Raw genomic sequence first — 21439 nt, forward strand, 5'->3', positions numbered from 1 at the left:
AGATAGCATGTACACACTGAATGTCACTGACCGACTGAATGACAAACGTTCTGGACGACACACACACCCAGTGATCTCACTGGATGAGACAAACAGAAAGGCAGAGGGGTAAGACTTACACATGAACTGTTGTCTAACCCTAAAACAGATTAAGCTGTGATACGAGGCACAATGATAGCACTAGAAAAGGGAATGGGTTTCATTTTTGTATTCAACAATGATAAACCTGAGATGCCAGGAGAGTCATCTCTTAAAGAGTCTTAATGTTTGCTTTTCGGCCTTGTTATTTTGGTAGCAATCATGTCATCATACTGGTCTGTGCAGTTTGGTGGTGTTAGCAGTTGATGTTACTCTTCAATAGCACAGACCCCAAAGAAAATCAGGGGGAGAAAAATAGGTTTATTCAAAGAGGACAAATCATAGATGTTATGCTGAGCGGTAGATGTTCATTCTCCCCTGTCCTCAGTGAATCTCTCCTTAGTGATTCTCTTCACAGAACAAAGGGACAGGATGTAGTTTTATAACCCAGCCCTAGCCTGTGGTTGACCAATAGGAATTCCTTGCAATAAATCTGGGCCAATAGCTAAATAACAAGTATCCTATTTCAGGTTCAATGTATAAACAATTTGGAACAATGAGAACTTGCTTTGTTGCTATGAGTCCCAGACTGAAATTCCTCCCATGTCTCATTGATCATTAATCCCCTATTATAGAAAAAACACTTTCCATTGATCGTTTAACTTTTAGTCCTCTATTGACCTCTCGTCCTCTGTGTTGTGTATTTATCGTTGAAATATTCTTACAGTGTCCTAGTAACACAAATACAAGGGAGGATTGTAACGCTAACAACCCCTGGCCTTTTTCTTATGTTTCAATGCAAATAAACACACTTTGGGGCATAAATCACTTTCAGTGTTTTGAGTCTTCCTTTTTTGCTGATCGTTTTCTTTGATATCCGTCACCCCCTCCTCAAAGCCATTGGATGTCTGTATGTTTCTATCTATTCTTCCTTTGTTTACCTACGCAAGTCAATTAAGATACATTTATTTTATCTTATTTTACAGGAGCACAATCTGGACTGGTTCCCGCGGATGCGTGCGATGTCGCTGGTGAGCAGTGACGCGGAAGGCGAACAGAATGAGATCAGAAATCTGCAAGAGAAGCTGGAGTCAGCCATGAGGCTGGTATGCAATCTGTCAGGACAGCTCACGGAGCTCAAGGAGCAGGTGAGTCTCATCTGCACAGACACACAGACAGATGTCTGTCAAATCACACCTTGGCTCCCAACAGCTAATTGGCAAGGTGCTCATGTAGTTCTGAGATGATTGGATTGGTGAAAAGCAGTATGGGAGAAATTCCACCTAGCCTATTAGAAGGCAAGATGGAGCGATTTTTCTTGCTTACTGAGCCCGATTGAAGAAGGCAACAAGAGCCAGCCGGTGCTGAAACTGAAGTGATTGATGGATTGTAGCTCATCACCGCCAACACTAGTTCTGGAATGTAATTACATGCTAGCATGGCTAGTGGCTAACATTAACCAGCTCGAGTTAGCATACGAACTCTGTAAGTTCTCCATACGACTTTGACAATTGTTCATTGTGGGTTGTCCCGAAGATATATATTTTTTCCTAGACTAAATGTAAAAAAGAAAAAAAAAGTGTAGATAACCAGACCGTGACTAAAACTAAGCCAGTAAGACTTTGACCACACTGTTGTTATTTTGGAGAGAAAAACAATTTTTTTCGTACCCTTTAAACTGATCCAATCCTTTTATGTTTACAAGTGCCTATGAGTAGGAGCTTTTAAACTGATCCAATCCTTTTATGTTTACAAGTGCCTATGAGTAGGAGCTTTTAAACTGATCCAATCCTTTTATGTTTACAAGTGGCTATGAGTAGGAGCTAGGGGTCATTTTGGATTGAGCAGAAGGTATGTCAGATTCTCTCACTGCTCCAGGCTGTTGAGTGGTTGTGGAGAAAGGTTTGTGGGTTGGCTGTGATGGGTGGGTTGGGCCCAGGGTGGGTTCACAGATTTGTTGAGAAATATGCGGCAGCTGGGCTGTGTGTGGAGGAAGGGGCTGGCAGTTCATGAGTTCAAAGGGTCAACAATGGTCTATGTCAAAGCTTGCCACAGGAAACTTTCTGTGGGTGTGTGTCTCAGTGCATTCATCAGTAAGTGTGCAGATTTTTGTGCGCTTCTCCATGTGTTTGTTATTGGGTGTGTACTGTGTTTATTTGAGGTTGAGATCAACACTCTTCCCCCTTTCGGTAGATGACAGAGCAGAGGAAGCAAAAGCAGAGGATTGGACTCCTGGGCCACCCCCCTCACATGAACGTCAATCCTCAGCAGCCAGCCTGAGGAGAACCGTGGGGTGGGTACCACCTCCTCCACCCAGGACCCTTACCCATGACCCTAACCCAGGACCACTCACATGAAGGAGATCCTGACATTACAGTGCCTTCTTCTGACAGTCAATGTAGTGTACAGGAGTATGCCAAAGTGTGTTTATACAGTAGTAGTGTGCCTGACTCATGGGCTTTAGAGAGCGAGTATGTACAGTATGAAGGAATTTGTGTGTAGAATGCCTTAATGAACACTTAGTGTTTATGAAACTAGTGCACATTAGGAGATGGGGCATATGCATGTAGTGTACATGAGTGTGTCTATGTACTGTGCACATGAGTTTGAGTGGGTGGATGAGGAATGTATGGAGTGTGCAAAAAGTGCCCCTGGACTTGAGAAGAAGGAACCAGTCATGTAAGTTTAGGTTGTAAAAATTACTCAAGTGAAAATGCCTTAGGTTGTCTTACTACCCTTAATGCCTTGTCCATCTTCCTTATCACTTGGAATGGGTGACAAAGGTTCTACTCCCCCATTGGTCTTGATGTATTTGGTGAACTTGAAGTCTCAGCCAATTGCAACACAAGACTCTTGAGACACAACACTCTCGTGTTGAAGGGCGCTTTCCTCTTTTTTATATATTTGTAACCTGGCAAACAGTATTTAATATCATATTTTTGTACGAGGTGCAATACCAATACTTTACGATATGCAACCACAAAGATGTTTAATCTGTACATAATGTCTGTTGGAGATGGTTATTTTATTTATATACAGTGCCTTCAGAAAGTATTCATACCCCTTGACTTATTCCACATTTTGGAATAAGTCAAGGGGTATGAATACTAATTTCTAAATGGATTGTTTTTGTTTTTCTTACCCATCTGCACACAATATCCCATTATGACAAAGTAAACATTATTTTAGACATTTTAGCAAATGTATTGAAAATGAAATACAGAAATATCTCATTTACATAAGTATTCACAGTCCTGAGTCAATACTTTGTGGAAGCACCTTTGGCAGCGCTTACATCTGTAAGTCTTTATGGGTAAGTCTCTTAAGAGCTATCCACACCTGGATTGTGCAACATTTGCCTGTTATTCTTGTAAAAGAAATATCAAGCTCTATCAAATTGGTTGTTGATAATTGCTAGACAACCATGCTCAGGTCTTGCCTTTTTGGTAAGCAACTCCAGTGTAGATCTGTCTGGTAGAAAGCAGACTGAGCCAGATTTTCCTTTAGGATTTTGCCTGTGCTTAGCTCCATTCCATTCAAAAAACTCCCCAATCCTTAACGATTACAAGCATACCCATAACGTGATGCAGCCACGACTATGCTTGAAAATATGGAGTGGTACTCAGAAATGTGTTGTATTGGATTTTCCCCAAACATAACTTTATTCAGGACAAAAAGTGAATTGCTTTGTCAGTTTTTTTGCAGTATTACTTTAGTGCCTTGTTGCAAACAGGATGCATGTTTTTGAATATTTATATTCTGTACAAGCGTCCTTATTTTCACTGTGTCAATTAGGTTGGTATTGTAGAGTAACTACACTTTGTTAATCCATCCTCAGTTTTCTTCTAGCACAGCCATTAAACTCTGTAACTGTTTTAAAGTCACCATTGGCCTCATGGTTAAATCCCTGAGTGGTTTCCTTCCTCTCAGGCAACTGAGTTAGGAAGGACGACTGTACCTTTGTAGTGACTGGGTGTATTGATAGACCATAAGCAAATGCATATTCATTCTCTGCTTTTAAACCATGTGTACCCATCTACCAATAGGGTGCCCTTCTTTGCGATTGAAAAAACTCATGGTTCTCTGTGGTTGAATCTGTGTTTGAAATTCACTGCTTGACAGAGGGACCTTCGCCATAATTATATGTGTGGGGTACAGAGATGAGGTAGTCATCATGTTAAATATCATGTTAAACACTATTATTGCACTCAGTGAGTCCATGCAACTTGTTAAACACATTTTTACTCCTGAAGTTGTTTAGGCTTGCCATAAAGGGGTTGGATACTTATTGACTCGAGACATTTCAGCAATTTGTAAAAATAATTGAAAACATAATTCCCCTTTGATATTATGGGGTATTGTGTGTAGGCCAGTGACAAAAACATCTCAATTTAATCCGTTTTAAATTCCTTCTATAACACAACAAAATGGGGAAGAAGTTGATGTCTGAACACCTAAGTCGCTGTATTTCAATGGCCAAATAGAATTGTGACCACCTTTAAGACTTCTTCCAATATTTTTTTGACCAATACAAATGAGACAATATATACAGTATTTTTGTGAAAAGAAAACTCAACACAAAAGTCCATATGCACAGCATGGGTATCATGCTAAAGCCAGCAGTGTTGGTTTTCAAACACATGAGTTTGTGTGCATATTATCCGTACTATACAGTGCATTCGGAAAGTATTCAAAAAGTATTAGACTTTTTCCACATTGTTACGTTACAGCCTTATTCTAAAATGGAATAACTTTTTTTCCCTCATCTACACACAATAACCCATAATGACAAAGCAAAAAAATGTTTTTGCAGATTTATTACAAATACAAAAACTGAAATCACATTTATATATGTATTCAGACCCTTTACTTAGTACTTTTGGCAGCAATTACAGCCTCGAGTCTTCTTGGGTATGACGCTCCAAGCTTGGCACACCTGTATTTGGGAAGTTTCTTCTCTGCAGATCCTGTCAAACTCTGGCAGGTTGGATGGGGAGCATTGCTGCACAGCTATTTTCAGGTCTCTCCACAGATGTTCGATGGGGTTCAAGTCCGGGCTCTTGCTGCGCCAGTCAAGGACATACAGAGACATATTCTGAAACCACCCCTGAGTTATCTTGGCTGTGTACTTATGGTCATTGTCCTGTTGGAAGGTGAACCTTAACTCCAGTCTGAGGTTCTGAGCGCTCTGGAGCAGGTTTTCATCAAGGATCTCTCTCTGTACTTTGCTCCATTCATCTTTGCTTCAATCCTGGCTAGTCTCCAAGTCCCTGCATCTGAAAAACATCCCCACAGCATGATGCTACCACCACCATGTTTCACCGTAGGGATGGTGCCAGGTTTCTTCCAGACGTGACACTTGGCATTTAGGCCAAAGAGTTCAATTTAGGTTTCATCAGACCAGAGAATCTTGTTTCTCATGGTCTGAGAGTCTTTCGGTGCCTTTCGGCAAATTCCAAGCGGGCTGTCATGTGCCTTTTACTGAGGAGTGGCTTCCGTCTGGCCACTCTACCATAAAACCTGATTGGTGAGTTGCTGCAGAGATAGATGGTTCTCCTTCTGGAAGTTTCTCCCATCTCCACAGAGGAACTCTAGAGCTCTGTCAGAGTGACCATCGGGTTCCTGGTCACCTCCCTGACTAATGCCCTTCTCCCCAATTGCTCAGTTTGGCCTGGTGGACAGCTCTAGAAAGAGTCTTTGTGGTTCCAACCTTCTTCCATTGAAGAATGATGGAGGCCACTGTGTTCTTGGGGACCTTCAATGCTGCAGAAATCTTTTCGTACCCTTCCCCAGATCTGTGCCTCGACACAATCCTGTCTCGGACTTGGCTTTTCACTGACATGCACTGTCAACTGTGGGAACTTATATAGACAGGTGTGTGCCTTTCAAATCATGTCCAATCAATCCACCACAGGTGGACTCCAAGTTGTAGAAACATCTCAAGGATGATCATTGGAAACAGGGTGCACCTGAGCTCAATTTTGAGTATCATAGCAAAGAGGCTGATTACTTATCTAATTAAGGTATTTCTATTTTTTTATGTTTGATACATTTGCTAAAAATTAAAAATAAAATATGTTTTTACTTTGTCATTATGGTGTATTGTGTATAGATTTGAGGATTTTTAAAATTTAATTCATTTTAGTATAAGGCTGTAATGTAACAATGTGGAAAAAGTCAAGGGGTCTGAATACTTTCCGAAGACATTGTATATGTTTATTTTCTTATATTCTAATTTGAAGGTATCTATTCATTCCCAGGAAGCTTTTAGGATGAGGACCTAAGGTCATATTTGTGATGTCATATGATATCCCATGGTTCCTGTAGCATATTTCCCTGTTTGTACTGTGTATGTCCCCTGCAGATGGTTCTTGTGAGCATTATGAGGGAGGGTGTAGAAGGAGAAAAGACAAGGAGTCACACTGAAGGAGTCAACACATGGTATTGCTTATGTCATACATTGGGAGCACACTAAACACCTAAGTGAGAACCTTGTTTTGATATGTTGGCTCTGAATTACATTCTATATTTAAATCCATTTCTGCTATCTAATCTTTCAGCACTGATTATTATGTTATTATTGCTTGTAGCACATGAATGAATTAAGTTTACTTGTCACATTGTTTGGTGAAGGGCCTTCCGTGAAGAGAGGTGTCCTGGTTTGATTGCAGTGTTTATGTAAAGAAATCCACAGAGTACTAACATAAAAGATTTGGAGTGCTGTTTGACCAAAGTTTCTTTCAAACCTACTATATAAAACATGCTGTCTGAAATGTACATTCCATTCTTTAAAAGTCTACTCATTAAAGATGTGTTAGACGTTCAGGGGTGATTTTTCCATCTGTATGGGTTGTAAACACCACAGAGAGAATACTTGTGATATGGTATACACATAATCAGTATATCAGAATCTAATGATTGGTGTCCCCCAAGGATAAATATGGTCCATTTACTTTTTAAAAACTTTATAGGTCAGGAGTTTTTCCTGAACACTTGATCTAACCAGGGAAAACTCTGGGCCCCATATCCTATTACTAGGTCCCAGAGTTTGCCTTGGTCAGATGACATGTATGGGAAAACCCCACTAACATAAGCATTTTCGATGACATACTATAGCACATACATCAGCTTTTAATAGATGAAAGATACATAAGGATGAAGCTTGTATAATTAGATTTAGAAGTCAATGAGGCGTCACCCACGGCCACGGGCCAGAATAATGTATGCTGTTAAATGTGTATCATGTGATGCACGTGACTGGTTTTCCACTTATGACTAGAGTAGTGCCATTCATGCAGGGTGCTGCCCACTGCAGTTGGAGCTGAATGGGTCGTCTGACATACAGGAAGCAGGGGAATGCCACAAGACAGTGTGAAATCTCCTCTCGAGGCTCTCACACAGTCCCATTATAACAATTGAAAAAAATACAAATAAAATATATATATAAATAAAGCAATAAATTATTACAGATGAGGGAAAATAGGCTTGAAACATGAGGATCTCCTTTTTCTCAGGATGGAACATAACCTAGAGAGTTCAAAGGGGTATTAATGGGTGTCCCCATTATAAGGTAATATAGTTCTTGTGGTCAGTCAGGTACGTGCCATCACCATGGCACCTGGACCAGTCATTAGGTAAGTGTTCTGTTACCACAGCACCTGTTGTCAGGTGGGTGTCCTCTTACCACATTCAGACAAACATCCCCAAAGCATTACCGGTTGCTATTCTCTAAGGCCCCGATTCCAACCAAGTTAAGCACGCTTAAATGTAACATAATTCCCTTTTTATGCACTTTGCTCTCAATGTATATTCTGACCTTGAACTTAAGCATGATAACAGTGTGCTATTCACCTGCTATTTGTTTTGGGTGGAGAATGAATAAATGAAGGTGGGGAAGAGGTGGGTACAAATGCCATATTCTGACCTTGACTTAATGCCATAATAATGCTACCGTCTTTACACACATGAGAAAACCATGAATAAGCAGTTCCAAGTGAAAAAAGCATCTACTGAATTTTTTTCCCAGATAGAAATAACACCATTCCCCATGCACTGTAATTTACAACTTGAAATGACTATTGATAACCGCTAGATAAAGGAGTAGTCTGTTTGGCTAAGGGAATTGTAAATATAAATGACACTTGTTTTAGATATATTTTACCTTTATAATCGCTGGAGACATGTGAAACCAGTCATATGGCAGCCAACTGAAGCATATTAACATAGAAAACCATCCCACAGTAAAGTTTATGAAATCCTGTGCCATTATGTGGAATTTAAATTGTACAGCCTTTTAACTTGCAGGAATGGGTAGTCTCAAATGTCTTAAACATCATGATCATTACACAGGTGTGCCTTGTGCTGGGGACAATTAAAGGCCACTGTGAAATGTGCAGTTGTCACACAACACAATGCCACAGATGTCTCAAGTTATGAGGGAGCGTGCAACAGAGCTGTTGCCAGAGCATTTAATGTTAATTTCTCTACTATAAGCCACCTCCAACGTTGTTTTAGGGAATTTGCCAGTACATCAAACCAGCCTCACAACCGCAGACCATGTGTAACCATGCCAGCCAAGGACCATGACATCCGGCTTCTTCACCTGTGGGATCATCTTGAGACCAGCCACCCAGAAAGCTGATGGAACTGAGGAGTGTTTGTCTGTAAGAAAGCCCTTTTGTGAGGGGAAAAACAAATTCTGATTGGCTGGACTTGGCTCCCCAGTGGTTGGACCTGGCCAAGTGCGAGGGCCTATACCCAGTCATGTGAAATCCATAGATTAGGGCCTAATACATTTATTTTAATTGACTGATTTCCTTATATGAACTGTGACTCAGTAAAAAAAAAATGAAATTGTTGCATGTCGCATTTATTTTTGTTCGGTATATATATTTTTTAAAAGGGGTTAGGCGAATTAAACCGTTATGGAGCAGAGCACAACCAAACTATAAAAGACCTGACTCATGGCGCAATACTTGGCCGTGGTTGAAATGGACAAGGGTATAAGCCTACTATTGTATACTATTCTCCTTATTATAATTCTATGTACACTAATCTTCCAACATTACCATTGGTTAAAGAACTGAATGTGGCAACTTTCTGAATGACTCAAACTACTCTATTTTTGATTAATCAATATATTTAATGTGTAAACGCTCTCCAAACCTTTTTTTAATGATTTATACATGTATGCCATCATTGTAAATAAGCATTTGTTCTTAACTGATTTGCCTAGTTAAATAAAGGTTAAATAAAAATAAATACGTACTTTCATAACCTTAAAATGTGGCTTAATAATCTACAAGAACAGAGTATTTTTAAATCTACCAGTTGGTGCTGAAACAGAGAAGAATATGGATATATTTAGATGGTTTTCTTTCATTGATCCCTATTTTCTGAACCTGTACTCTTTATGTATTCTAGTCTTTTGACAAAATTCTAATTGAAAGTACACTGCATTTAAAGGGCTGGTTTAAGATTAATGCACTGAAAACCCATTTGAATGAAAACTCCACAAGAAAATCTGTTCTCCGGCAAGTGGAACAGTTTTCAGCTGTTGAATTACATTTATTCAGCGCGCGCAAGGGAACCACACCTGAAACCTACCTTTTTAAAGGTAAATCTGAATCTGAATACCAACTAATGTGTAAGAAAGGCCTAATTTCCTAAATCAGAATTGAGCCCTAAGGGGGAATTCCGACCTGAGTTAAGCATGAGTAAATGGAACGTAATTCCCTTTTTATTCCTATTCTGACCTTGAATTTAAGCACGAGAATAGCATGCTATTCACCCGCCGCTATTCATTCAGGGTGGAGGTGTATTCTGATATTTAATTCCACCACCTTTACCCATGAGGGAATCATGAATAATGTTGAGCGAACCTGCCAGTTCCAAGTTGTAAAAGCATATTTTTATCTTTCTGATAGACATAAGAGCAGTCTCCATGCACTGTAATTTATACATTGATAATAGGTATTGATAAGAGCAAGGTACATGTATAATCCATTTGAAGAATAGTATTGCAAATACACATGGCAATTGTTTTAGGTGATTTTTCCTTCCGATCCCTGGAGACTAATGTGAAACCAGTCATGGAAGCGAACTGAAAATCTTTGTTTATTTATTGCCACCCCTTTTCCACAGTGAAGTAGGCTATAAATATCTGTGACGTTATTCCACATTTTAATTGCATGACCTAATAATGAAATCGACCTAAATAATCTACAAACTCAAGAGTATTTTTAAATCTACCAGTTGGTGCTGAAACAGAGATGAATACGCATTTACAGTGAGCTTCAAAAGTACTGGGACAGTTCCAAATGTTTTGTTGTTTTGGCTCTGTACTCAAGCACCTTGGATTTGAAATGATACAATGACTATGAGGTTAAATATCAAGTTTATTAGAGGTTATTTTTATCAGTATAGGGTGAACCATTTAGAAATTACAGCACTTTTTGTACATAATCCTCCCATTTTAAGAGATCAAAAGTATTGGGACAAATTCACTTGTGTGTTCACTAATGTAGTAAAATGTTAATTATTTGGTCCCATATTCATAGCACGCAATGATTACATCAAGCTTGTGACTGTAAACATGTGCTGTTTGTTTTGGTTGTGTTTCAGGTTATTTTGTGAGTTTTATGCCCAATAGAAATGAATGGTAAATAATGTACAGTCGTGGAAAAAACCCTGGAAAGTGGCCTTTTTTTGTTGTTGACAGATGGATATGTGTTGGGGAATAATCAGAATTAGTTGGGTAACATAGATAAGATTATATGCTTGTGAGTTACTTCTCATCAGAATGTCTATTTTTGGATAATACTGTTGGCCGGTTGCAGTTATCTGTTCTCTGTCATGGGGTCAGTTACTTGGGCCGCAGAGAGGGGAGGGGTCAAGCTTGTCTTCATATGTAAACATATCTTTTAAGCCATGTTAAAGGATGATTGAGGGGAAACCAATTATCTCTTGGCTCCACAATGTCTGTGTGCCAGTCACTGTGTCTCTGTGATCTAGTCCAGGAGGGTGTATTTGATATATGCCTGTTGATGAGGTTTTATTTTATGGTCCTGAGGGCGAGATAAGAACATAGTTTAGGAGACAAAGCTGAACGATAATTTATAGCCAATTCTGTCTGGCTATGTGTGTCTTTGCTATAAAGGATCTCAGTTGCAATGTGTAAGGACTCTCAGAGAATTCATTGATAGACACTTAATTGATCTGAGAGTCACAGGGTTGTGATGGAGCTCATATAATTAAAGATGGACTTTATGATAATGTGTGTGGTTTGCTCTCATGATTTGGTAAATACAGGAAATTTCCACTACATATGTAATCTTGACTTCAAAACTATTGACAGATAAAGGAAACCTAATTTAACAAATGACACCGAAAGATCATACTTGGCAATTATTTATTAATCAAAAATCAACAGAAATGCAATTTCATAGTGCAGGAACCCCCCCCCCTCTTCTTTACAGTACTGCTTCAACTGGTTCATGTTTGAGGGCTTCCTTGCATGCATGGCCCTCTTCAAGACCCCCACAGCATTTCAACAGGATTGAGATCTGGGCTTTACTCGGCCATTCCCTAACCCTCTATTTCTTCTTTTTGAGCCATTCTGTTATAGCTTTGCTTGTGTGTTTTAGATCATTGTCCTGTTGCAAGATCCATGTTCGGTTCAGCATTTTGACAGATGACCTCACATTCTCCTCAAGAATGATCTGGTACAATATAGATTTCATGGTCAATATTGGCAAGTTGGCCAGGCCCTGAGGCAGCAAAGCAGCCCCAAACCATAATGCCACCGCCTCCATGCTTTACAGTTGGTATGAGGTTGTCCTGTTCAAAGGCAGTGTTCCATTTTCACTAAACATGGCATCTGGCAATGCGGCCAAACAACTACACCTTTAACTCATCTGTCCAGAGTACATTGTTCCAGTAGTTTTGGTCTTCACCCAGATGTTGTCTGGCAAACGTCAGTTGGGTCTTGAAATTACTTTTTGAGAGCAAAGGCTTCTTCCTTCCTGACCTCCCATATAGGCCAAGTTTGTGCAGTCTCTTTCTGACTGTTAACTCATGCAGTTATACATTGATTGTGGCAAGAGAGGTTTGTAGATGCCTTGATGTTACCCTGGGGTTCTTAGAGACTTCTATGAGCATATTTTGGTCAGCTCTTGGGCTGAATTTGATGGGATGACCTGTCCTAGGTAGATTGCCAATGGTCTGGAATTTTCTTCATTTGTAGATGAGCCGTCAGACAGTGGAATGATGTACTTCAAATTGCTTGGAAATGGATTTGTAACCCCTTCCAGACTCATGGGCATCAATAATATTTATTCTGAGGGCCTCAGGTAGGTCTTTTGATCTTAGCATGGTGTGTTACCACACACCCATATGGTTAGGACCAAACCAGTATTTAGTATTTAGTCAGCCACCAACACTTATTTTCCACCATAATTTGCAAAAAAAAAAAAAAATTCTCTCATTTTGTCCTGTCATAGTTGAAGTGTACCTATGATGAAAATTACAGGCCTCATCTTTTTAAGTGGGGGAACTTGCACAATTGGTGACTGACTAAATACTTTTTTACCCCACTGTACATACGGTCACTGTGGGGACAACGACGTCGATGCACTTATCAATGAAGCTGGTGACTGATGTTGAAAACTCCTCAATGTTATCAGATGAATCCCTGCACATATTTTAGTATGTGCTCTCAAAACAGTCCTGTTTGAGTTTTTGCTTGTAAGCAGGAATCGGGAGGATAGAGTTATGGTCTGATTTGCCAAAGGGAGGGCGAGGAATGTATTTCTGTGCGTGGAGTAAAAGAGATTAGAGTTGTGTTGCCTCTTGTTGCACAGGTGACATGATGGTAAAAATGAGGTCAATCGGACTTCAGTTTCTCTTCATAAAAATCACTGTCCACAAGAAATGCTGACTCTGGATGAGCATTTTACTTTGCTTATGGTCATTTACAGCTCATTCAGGTCCCATTGTTAGGATTATCTGGAACGGAGCTCATCCAATTTGTTCTTCAGTGACTACACGTTCGCCAATAGAACAGAGGGCAATGGCGGTCTATTTGCTCGCCGACGTGGTCTCATCATAGACGGTACAGAGATGGCTGCCTCGCTTCGCGTTCTGAGGAAACTATGCAGTATTTAGTTTTTTTATGTGTTATTTCTTACATTGGTACCCCAGGTAATCTTAGGTTTTATTACATACAGTCCGGAGGAAGAGCAACGTCAATTCACCATCATTACGACCAGGAATATGATTTTCCCGAAGCGAATCCTCTGTTTTGCCCACCACCCAGGACAATGGATCGAATGCCAACCGGCAAACCAAAACAACGTCGCCATAAAAGGGGCAGACAAAGCGGTCTTCTGGTCAGGCTCCAGAGACGGGCACATCGTGCACCGCTCCCGAGCATACTACTCGCCAATGTCCAGTCTCTTGACAACAAGGTAGATTAAATACGAGCAAGGGTAGCATTCCAGAGAGACATCAGAGACTTTAACGTTCTTTCCTTCACCGAAACATGACTCACTCGAGACACGCTATCGGAGTCGGTACAGCCAGCTGGTTTCTTCACGCATCGTGCCAACAGAAACTAGCATCTTTCTGGTAAGAAGAGGATCGGGGGGGTGGGCCTTATGATTAACGAGACGTGGTGTGATCATAACAACATACAGGAACTCAAGTCCTTCTGTTCACCTGACTTAGAATTCCTCACAATCAAATGTCGACCGCATTACCTACCAAGAGAATTCTCTTCGATTATAATCACAGCCGCATATATTCCCCCCCAAGCAGACACAAGGATGGCCCTGAACGAACTTCATTTGATGTAAACTGGAAACCACATATCCTGAGGCTGCATTCATTGTAGCTGGGGATTTTAACAATGCTAATCTGAAAACAAGACTCCCTAAATTCTATCAGCATATCGATTGTGCTACCAGGGCTGGTAAAACCCTGGATCATTGTTATTCTAACTTCCGCAATGCATATAAGGCCCTCTCCCACCCTCCTTTTGGAAAAGCTGACCACGTCTCCATTTTGTTGCTCCCTGCCTATAGACAGAGACTAAAACAGGAAGCTCCCGCACTCAGGTCTGTTCAACGCTGGTCCAACCAATCTGATTTCACGATTCAAGATTGCTTCAATCACGTGGATTGGGATATGTTCCGCACTGTGTCAAACAACAACATTGCCGAATATGCTGATTTGGTTAGCGAGTTAATTAGCAAGTGCATCAGCAATGTCGTATCCACAGCAACTATAACAACATTCCCAAACCAGAAACCTTGGCTTGACGGAAGCATTCGCAGCAAAACTGACAACGCGGCAAGGTGACCGGAAACATGACCGGAAACATGACCGAAAACATGACCGAAAACAAAGAGTGTAGCTATTCCCTCCGCAAGGCAATCAAACAAGCTAAGCGTCAGTATAGAGACAAAGTAGAGTCGCAATTCAACGGCTCAGACACGAGAGGTATGTGGCAGGGTCCACAGTCAATCACGGATTACAAAAAGAAAACCAGACCCATCGCAGACCAGGATGTCTTGCTGCCAAACAGACTAAAAAACTTATTTGCTCGCTTTGAGGACAATACAGTGCCACTGACACGGCCCGCTACCAAAACCTGTGGACTCTCTTTCACTGCAGCCAACGTGAGTAAAACATTGAAACATGTTAACCCTCGCAGGGCTGCAGGACCAGATGGCATCCCCAGCCGCATCCTCAGAGAATGCGCAGACCAGCTGGCTGGTGTGTTTACGGACATATTCAATCAATCCTTACCCCAGTCTGCTGTTCCCACATGCTTCAAGAGGACCACCATTGTTCCTGTCCCCAAGAAAGCTAAGGTAACTGAGCTAAATGACTACCGCCCCGTAGCACTCACTTCCGTCATCATGAAGTGCTTTGAGAGACTAGTCAAGGACCATATCACCTCCACCCTACCTGGCACCCTAGACCCACTCCAATTTGCTTACTGCCCCAATAGGTCCACAAACGACGCAATCGCAACCACACTGCACACTGCAATAACTCATCTGGACAAGAGGAATATCTATGTGAGAATGCTGTTCATCGACTACAGCTCATTATTTAACACCATAGTACCCTGCAAACTCATCATTAAGCTCTGGACCCTGAGTCTCCGACCCCGCCCGGTGCAACTGGGTACTGGATTTCCTGACGGGCCGCCCCCAGGTGGTGTGGGTAGGTAACAACATCTCCACCCCGCTGATCCTCAACACTGGGGCCCCACAAGGGTGCGTTCTGAGCCCTCTCCTGTACTCCCTGTTCACCCACGACTGCGTGGCCATGCACGCCTCCAACTCAATCATCAATTTTGCAGACGACACTACAGTGGTAGGCTTGATTACCAACAACAACGAGACAACCTACAGGGAGGAGGTGAGGGCCCTCGGAGTGTGATGTCAGGAAAATAGCCTCACACTCAATGTCAACAAAACAAAGGATATGATCATGGACTTTGGGAAACAGCAGAGGGAGCAGCCCCCTATTCACATTGATGGGACAGTAGTGGAGATGGTAGTAAGTTTTAAGTTCCTCGGCGTACACATCACGGACAAACTGAATTGGTCCACCCACACAGACAGCGTGGTGAAGAAGGTGCAGCAGCGCCTCTTCAACCTCAGGAGGCTGAAGAAATTTGGCTTGTCCCCAAAAGCACTCACAAACTTTTACAGATGCACAATCGAGAGCATCCTCTCGGGCTGTATCACCGCCTGGTATGGCAACTGCTCCGCCCACAACCGTAAGGCTCTCCAGAGGGTAGTGAGGTCTGCACAACGCATCACCAGGTGCAAACTACCTGCCCTCCAGGACACCTACACCATCCGATGTCACAGGAAGGCCGTAAAGATGATCAAGGACAGCATCCTCCCGAGTCACTGCCTGTTCACCCCGCTATCATCCAGAATGCGAGGTCAGTACAGGTGCATCAAAGCAGGGACCGAGAGACTGCAAAACAGCTTCTATCTCAAGGCCATCAGGCTGTTAAACAGCCACCACTAACATTGAGTGGCTGCTGCCAACATACTGACTCAACTCCAGCCACTTTAATAATGGAAAAATGTAGGTAAAAATGTATCACTAGCCACTTTAAACAATGCCACTTAATATAATGTTTACATACTGTACCCTACATTACTCATCTCATATGTATATACTGTACTCTGTACCATCTACTGTATCTTGCCATCTTTATGTAATACATGTATCACTAGCCACTTTAAACAATGCCACTTTTATATGTTTACATACCCTACATTACTCATCTCATATGTTTAATATACTGTACTTTATACCATCTACTGCATCTTGCCTATGCCGTTCTGTACCATCACTCATTCATATATTTTTATGTACATATTCTTCATCCCTTTACACTTGTGTGTATAAGGTAGTTGTTGTGGAATTAGGTTAGATTACTCGTTGGTTATTACTGCATTGTCGGAACTAGAAGCACAATTTCGCTACACTCGCATTAACATCTGCCATGTGTATTCTTATCGGCTGGCTCAATAGCCTTGGTTTGTCAAATGATTACCTCGCCTGGTTCACCAACTACTTCTCAGATAGAGTTCAGTGTGTCAAATCAGAGGGCCTGTTGTCTGGACCTCTGGCAGTCTCTATGGCACAGGGTTCAATTCTCGGGCTGACACTTTTCTCTGTATATATCAATGATAACGCTCTTGCTGCTCGTGATTCTCTGATCCACCTCTACGCAGACGACACCATTCTGTATACATCTGGCCTTTGGACTGTACTAATAAACCTCCAAACGAGCTTCAACGCCATACAACACTCCTTCCGTGTCCTCCAATTGCTTTTAAATGCTAGTAAAACTAAATGCATGCTCTTCAACCGATTGCTGCCCGCACCCTCCCGTCCGACTAGCATCACTACTCTGGACGGTTCTGGACGGACAAATACAAATACCTAGGTGTCTGCCTAGACTGTAACCTCTCCTTCCAGACTCACATCAAGCATCTCCAATCCAAAATTAAACCTAGAATCGGCTTCCTATTTCGCAACAAAGCCTCCTGCACTCGTGCTGCCAAACATACCCTCGTAAAACTGACTATCCTACCCATTCTTGACTTCGGCGATGTCATTTACAAAATAGCCTCCAACACCCTACCCACTAAACTGGATGTAGTCTATCAAAGTGCCATCCGTTTTGTCACCAAAGCCCAATATACTACCCACCACTGCGACCTGTACGCTCTCGTTGGCTGTCCCTCACTACATATTCGTCGCCAAACCCACTGGCTCCAGGTCATCTATAAGTCTCCGCTTGGTAAAGCCCTCCTTATTTCAGCTTACTGGTCACCATAGCAACACCTACCCTTAACACGCGCTCCAGCAGGTGTATTTCACTGGTCATCCCCAAAGCCAACACTTCCTTTGGCCGCCTTTTCTTCCAGTTCTCTGTTGCCAATGACTGGAACAAATTGCAAAAATCACGGAAGCTGTAGTCTTATATCTCCCTCTCTAACTTTAAGCATTAGCTGACAAAGAAGCAGCTTACTGATCACTGTACCAGCACACAGCCATTCTGTAAATAGCACACCCAACTACCTCATCCTCATATTATTACTTACCCTCTTGCTCTTTCGCACCCCTGTATCTCTACTTGCACAACATCATCTGCACTTCTATCACTCCTGTGTTAATGCTTAATTGTAATTATTTCGCCTCAATGGCCTATTTATTGCCTACATTCCTACTCTTCTACATTTACACACACTGATTTTCCCATTGTGTTATTGATCGTATGTTTTTTAATGTGTAACTCTGTTGTTTTTGCCGCACTGGTTTGCTTTATCTTGGCCAGGTCGCAGTTGTTAATGAGAACTTGTTCTCAACTGTCCTACCTGGTTAAATAAAATAAAATAAAATCTGTTTTATTACCTTGTCCTCTTACTGCATCCCATCCCCAGGCTCGTCCAGATCCTGAACCCATGCAGCTCGGCCGGGCCCTTCTCTCTCCAGAGGAGAGGCAACGACAAATTAGCGCTAGGAGCTGCCTATACTGTGGCCAGGTTGGTCACTTTGTCTCCACTTGTTTCCTCCGTCCAGCAAAAGAGGGAGCTCGGCAGTAGTGGGGGATATACTGTTGAGCCAAATTGCCTGCCCATCTTCCTCAGACGTCCCGAGCAAGATGCTATGGAGAGGTACATCCAGGATTCTCTGGCTGAAGGACTTATCAAGCCATCTTCCTCCCAGGTGGGTGCCGGGTTTTTCTTTGTGAAGGAGAAGGATGTGTCACTGAGGCCGTGCATAGACTTCTGTGGGCAGAATAATATCACTGTTAAGAACAAGTACCCCTTGCGACACATCAGCTCTGCTTTTGCAGAGTGCCTACCACCTTGTCCACAGAAGAGGGGGAGGTAAAGGGAAGACTGCGCTCAACACACCATTTGGTCATGCCTTTTGGACTTACCCCCTGCTGTTTTCCAGAACCTAGTCAATGATGTAATTGGACACTTTGTTTTTGTCTATTTAGATGACATCCTGATTTTTTTCCAAGGATCCTGAGGCTCACCAGCAACACGTTCTTCAACGGCTTTTGGAGAATAAGCTTTTCGTTAAAGCTGAAAAATGTGAATTCCATGCTGCCAGTGTCTTTCCTGTGTTATATTATTGCACAGGGACAGTTACATATGGACAATGCCAAGGTCATGGCAGTCAGAGTGAACTGCGCCCTCCAACTTGAAGCAGCTACAGCGTTTCCTGGGATTTGCACATTTTTACAGACATGTCATCCGCAACTACAGCTGTCTGGCTGCACCTCTCACCACTCTCACCTCCACCTCCACTCCGTTCCATTGGACTCCTGAGGCAGAGGCAGCATTCCTGGAACTCAAGTGAAGCTTCACCTCCGCTCCGGTCCTTACACAGCCCGACCCAGAACTCCAGTTCATCGTGGAGGCGGACGCCTCTGACACCAGGGTAGGTGCTGTTCTGTCTTAACGTTCCCCCTCTGATCAGAAGGTCCACCCATGTGTATTCCTTTCCCATAAGCTCTCACCTGCAGAGAGGAATTTTGACATTGGAAATCAGGGACTCTTGGAAGTTAAGCTGGCTCTGAAGGAATGGCGTCACTGGCTGGAGGGCTTTGTAAGCCCCTTCATCGTGTGGACGGACCATAAAAACCTGTCCTACATCCAAACCGCCAAACGTCTGAACTCTCGGCAAGCCAGGTGGGCCTTGTTCTCTGGTAGATTCAATTTCACACTCACTTATCGCCCCGTTTCGAAGAATACCAAGCCTGATGCCCTCTCTTGCCAGTTCACCACTGACAACACAGGTACCGAGCCAGAAGCCATTGTGCCATCCACCTGCATCGTTGCCGCCGGGAGATTGAGTCCTGTATCCACCAGGCTCAGCAAAACCAGCCTGACCCGGATAACAGTCCTAGTAATGCTCTGTTTGTTCCATTTACATTACATTTAAGTCATTTAGCAGACGCTCTTATCCAGAGCGACTTACAAATTGGTGCATTCACCTTATGACATCCAGTGGAACAGTCACTTTACAATAGTGCATCTAAATCTTAAGGGGGGGTGAGAGGGATTACTTATCCTATCTTAGGTATTCCTTAAAGAGGTGAGGTTTCAGGTGTCTCCGGAAGGTGGTGATTGACTCCGCTGTCCTGGCGTCGTGAGGGAGTTTGTTCCACCATTGGGGGGCCAGGGCAGCGAACAGTTTTGACTGGGCTGAGCGGGAGCTGTACTTCCTCAGTGGTAGGGAGGCGAGCAGGCCAGAGGTGGATGAACGCAGTGCCCTTGTTTGGGTGTAGGGCCTGATCAGAGCCTGGAGGTACTGAGGTGCCGTTCCCCTCACAGCTCCGTAGGCAAGCACCATGGTCTTGTAGCGGATGCGAGCTTCAACTGGAAGCCAGTGGAGAGAACGGAGGAGCGGGGTGACGTGAGAGAACTTGGGAAGGTTGAACACCAGACGGGCTGCGGCGTTCTGGATGAGTTGAAGGGGTTTAATGACACAGGCAGGGAGCCCAGCCAACAGCGAGTTGCAGTAATCCAGACGGGAGATGACAAGTGCCTGGATTAGGACCTGCGCCGCTTCCTGTGTGAGGCAGGGTCGTACTCTGCGGATGTTGTAGAGCATGAACCTACAGGAACGGGCCACCGCCTTGATGATGGTTGAGAACGACAGGGTGTTGTCCAGGATCACGCCAAGGTTCTTGGCGCTCTGGGAGGAGGACACAATGGAGTTGTCAACCGTGATGGCGAGATCATGGAACGGGCAGTCCTTCCCCGGGAGGAAGAGCAGCTCCGTCTTGCCGAGGTTCAGCTTGAGGTGGTGATCCGTCATCCACACTGATATGTCTGCCAGACATGCAGAGATGCGATTCGCCACCTGGTCATCAGAAGGGGAAAGGAGAAGATTAATTGTGTGTCGTCTGCATAGCAATGATAAGAGAGACCATGTGAGGTTATGACAGAGCCAAGTGACTTGGTGTATAGCGAGAATAGGAGAGGGCCAAGAACAGAGCCCTGGGGGACACCAGTGGTGAGAGCGCGTGGTGAGGAGACAGATTCTCGCCACGCCACCTGGTAGGAGCGACCTGTCAGGTAGGACGCAATCCAAGCGTGGGCCGCGCCGGAGATGCCCAACTCGGAGAGGGTGGAGAGGAGGATCTGATGGTTCACAGTATCGAAGGCAGCCGATAGATCTAGAAGGATGAGAGCAGAGGAGAGAGAGTTAGCTTTAGCAGTGCGGAGCGCCTCCGTGATACAGAGGAGAGCAGTCTCAGTTGAATGACTAGTCTTGAAACCTGACTGATTTGGATCAAGAAGGTCATTCAGAGAGAGATAGCGGGAGAGCTGGCCAAGGACGGCACGTTCAAGAGTTTTGGAGAGAAAAGAAAGAAGGGATACTGGTCTGTAATTGTTGACATCGGAGGGATCGAGTGTAGGTTTTTTCAGAAGGGGTGCAACTCTCGCTCTCTTGAAGACGGAAGGGACGTAGCCAGCGGTCAGGGATGAGTTGATGAGCGAGGTGAGGTAAGGGAGAAGGTCTCCGGAAATGGTCTGGAGAAGAGAGGAGGGGATAGGGTCAAGCGGGCAGGTTGTTGGGCGGCCGGCCGTCACAAGACGCGAGATTTCATCTGGAGAGAGAGGGAGAAAGAGGTCAGAGCACAGGGTAGGGCAGTGTGAGCAGAACCAGCGGTGTCGTTTGACTTAGCAAACGAGGATCGGATGTCGTCGACCTTCTTTTCAAAATGGTTGACGAAGTCATCTGCAGAGAGGGAGGAGGGGGGAGGATTCAGGAGGGAGGAGAAGGTGGCAAAGAG

General features: G+C 43.3%; 1 protein-coding gene across 3 annotated transcripts in view; it reads left to right on the top strand.

The window, feature by feature from the left end:
• LOC124031230 (inositol 1,4,5-trisphosphate receptor type 1-like) overlaps positions 1-3592 on the top strand; it is a 189796-nt gene extending 186204 nt beyond the window's left edge. For all 3 annotated transcript variants that reach the window (XM_046342257.1, XM_046342258.1, XM_046342259.1), the window contains 2 exons: positions 1065-1226; positions 2272-3592. In XM_046342257.1, the coding sequence (XP_046198213.1) occupies positions 1065-1226; positions 2272-2358 (249 nt within the window). In that variant the 3' untranslated portion in view covers positions 2359-3592. The remainder of the gene's footprint in view (positions 1-1064; positions 1227-2271) is intronic.
• The last annotated feature ends 17847 nt before the right edge of the window (positions 3593-21439 follow it).

This window comes from Oncorhynchus gorbuscha, linkage group LG03 (assembly GCF_021184085.1).
Source record: "Oncorhynchus gorbuscha isolate QuinsamMale2020 ecotype Even-year linkage group LG03, OgorEven_v1.0, whole genome shotgun sequence".
In the NCBI taxonomy this organism is placed as follows: Eukaryota; Metazoa; Chordata; class Actinopteri; order Salmoniformes; family Salmonidae; genus Oncorhynchus; species Oncorhynchus gorbuscha.